This window comes from Oryzias latipes, chromosome 2, assembly GCF_002234675.1.
Source record: "Oryzias latipes chromosome 2, ASM223467v1".
Lineage (NCBI taxonomy): Eukaryota > Metazoa > Chordata > Actinopteri > Beloniformes > Adrianichthyidae > Oryzias > Oryzias latipes.
In genome coordinates, this window is record NC_019860.2 from 24,545,544 (window position 1) to 24,548,195 (window position 2,652).

The window sequence follows — 2,652 nt, forward strand, 5'->3', positions numbered from 1 at the left end:
CTGGCTCCATCAGGACAATGAGGAGTTCACGTGGACGTTTCTCACCGTCTCTGAGCTCCCCCTCATTCACTCAGAAATGGTTTATTCCGGCTCCAACAGAATGAAGTCAATCCAGTGAAATGGATGCCGCCATGATGGAGCCAGACTGATCCTGTTTTGTTTCAACATCTTCATAATAGTCTTTCTTTATGATGTTTTTTTTGCTGCTTACTGACGGTTCCAAACGTTAACAGAAGATGATTGACAGAAATGGACAACCTTCACTCTTCATGAGGCTTTTATTTTGACAGCGACATTCCTATGGACTCTCGACTCTGCGGATCGATCCAACGCTGGGCTGCATGCCCCCCCACTCAGAGTGGCGCCTGTATTGCCCCCTCTCCAGCAGGTACTGGCGCCCCCTGTAGTTGGGCTGATCATAGAAAACCCAGGCTCCTTCCAGAACCTTGCAGGAGTGGACGGGTCGGTTCTGCCAGTGCTCCTGGAAGGTGGGCACGTTCTCCCCCAACTCCAGAGACTCCCCCTCAAAGTTTGGCTCCTCCCAGACCTTCATCCTCCAAGACGCCCCCACCTGGGGGACAACACGACGACAAGAAGTGGTGGCTTGGAGGGAGGGAACCCAAACAGGAACTGATGGAGAACCAACGGGTCGAAACAGAACCACGTTCCTGAAACAGAACCTGAAAGCTACTGAAGAACGTCCAGAACATTGATGTCAAACGTTCTGATCCAACTGGATAACTGAGAGGCAGAAAAACATCTGAACCCCCCCCCCCCCCCCCCCCGACCTTCAGGATGACCTCAGCATAAACACACCAATGGTACGGTCCACTGTTGTGACCTCAGTGTGACCTTTAAAACTCACTTCAAGATGCAGCCGCTCCTCTCTACGACTTCCACGGACAACCCAAACCCCACAGAACCCGTATGGGTCATGTGACTAACCAGGGCGGCCCAACCCCGGTCCTACAGATCCCACCCGCCTCCCTCTGCCTGTGACTCAGGTGTTTGAACACACCTGCCAGGTAACCTTCAGCAGGAAGTGCATGCAGAGCTGGAAACAGGTGAGGCGGTGGATCTCCTGGACCGGGATTGGGTCGCCGTGACCTTAACCACCTGAAGGTTCCTGAAACCTCCATCCTGACTGGACGGACCGCCGCGGCGAGCTGCAGAGGAGAAGGCCCGCCCACTCACATGCCGGATCAGTCGACAGGACCTGACGGCGTCGCTGAAGCCCAGCCAGTACTGGTGGTCCGGATACTCCCCCGGGCCCAGCACGTACTGGAACCCCCGGTAGTTGGGTCTCTGGTACAGCACCCAGAACCCGCCCTCCACCCTGATGGAGTTGCAGCGGCGGATGTAGGCGTGCAGCTCGCTGGCGTCGTCCTCGCGCTCGTGGGAGCGACCTCCAAAGATCCTGTCCTCGTAGAAGACCACCTGCAGCGGAGAGCAAGGTTACAGAACATCAGGATGCAGGAACCGCCGCTGGGAGAACCCTGCTGCACCTTCGCCATGGCTCGCACAGGGAAAGGTCAAAGGAGGGGGTGACCCCCCGCCCCCCTTTATACCCCAGCAGGACAAAGACGGATCCGTCTGTCACGATTCAGGAAATATTTATCCAGACGGATCACATTGTTCTGTGTGTGTTTGGAACACTGCAAATGCAGCAGAATGTGGCGGAACGCGGCAGAACGCGGCGGAACGCGGCAGAACACCGCGGCGGCGAGGACACTGCTGCTGAAACCCCACAAAGGAGGCAGACTGAGGGGGGAGCCGGGACGATCTGCACCAGCAGCACCGCTTTATTCTGAACAACAACAGGAAACAGTGGTCTAAGAATCACCACAATAAAAGCTCTGAAGTGTCCTGTCAAAGGTCCACTCTGATGGAAACGGCGCTTCTGGAGTTTTTATCGTGTTTGGAGCATTTTTCTGGCGACTAATGTCAAGAAAATTCAGATTTGAACTGTTCTTCTGAGGATTTCTGTGTCAAATGAATCAGGAGCAGAGGAAAAATGACGCAGGAACAGATCGCATTTGTGACGTAGAAAGGTCGCCTCAAGCTCCGCCCCTTTCTGATCATCCACCTGCAGACCCACAGATCTATGAACGTCTTTGTTTTCCTGGAATCTGGATCAGAACCGGATGGATGGATGGATCTGATGTTGCTGCTGTTTTTAACGCACCGCTAATGTTTGGATGGGGGTGTGGGGGCCTGTAAGCTAGCAGGAGAGAGTGTAGCGGGGAGGGAGAGCGCCAACAGTCCTGCCGCTCTGCAGAAACTATGTCCTGGAAAACGTCATCACTGGGAACGCTTTGAAGACAGATCAGAAGATGATCCGAGTCTTTAAACGTCACAAAACAAGTCAGACTCACAAACAGAAGAGACACGAGTCCATCCAGAGTTAAAGCTGATGGCCTTTTGAAGCCTTTTGAACCTTTTGAAGCTTCAGAAGCTTCAAAAGGTTCGAAGCTTCTGAAGCTTTCCTTCTCCGTGTGGATTCTCTGCAGGGTTCCTGCAGCTGCATCAAAGCACTGATCCTTGCAGAACAGTCAGATTCTGGTCTGATGGAGACCAGGTTGTGGACCTGCAGGAACCCCAGCCTCACAGCAGTGAAGGACTCACCAAACCTGCCCCCCCCCCCTTCACTCA

The 2,652-nt window shown here is 54.0% G+C and overlaps 1 protein-coding gene across 1 annotated transcript; it reads right to left on the bottom strand.

The window, feature by feature from the left end:
* Nucleotides 1-259: 259 nt before the first annotated feature.
* LOC101164273 (beta-crystallin S-1-like) lies at nt 260-1,514 on the bottom strand. The gene is made up of 3 exons (XM_023949880.1): nt 1,506-1,514; nt 1,195-1,452; nt 260-571 (listed from the first exon to the last, which is right to left on the bottom strand). Exons 1-3 carry the CDS (start codon nt 1,512-1,514, stop codon nt 299-301), a joined length of 540 nt encoding a protein of 179 aa, XP_023805648.1. The 3' UTR covers nt 260-298.
* Between the last annotated feature and the right edge of the window lie 1,138 nt (nt 1,515-2,652).

Coding starts and splice junctions, on each gene's coding strand:
- LOC101164273 (XM_023949880.1), bottom strand. Junction 572..1,194: donor CCTGTCGACTGATCCGGCAT/GTGAGTGGGCGG, acceptor GTTGTCCCCCAG/GTGGGGGCGTCTTGGAGGAT.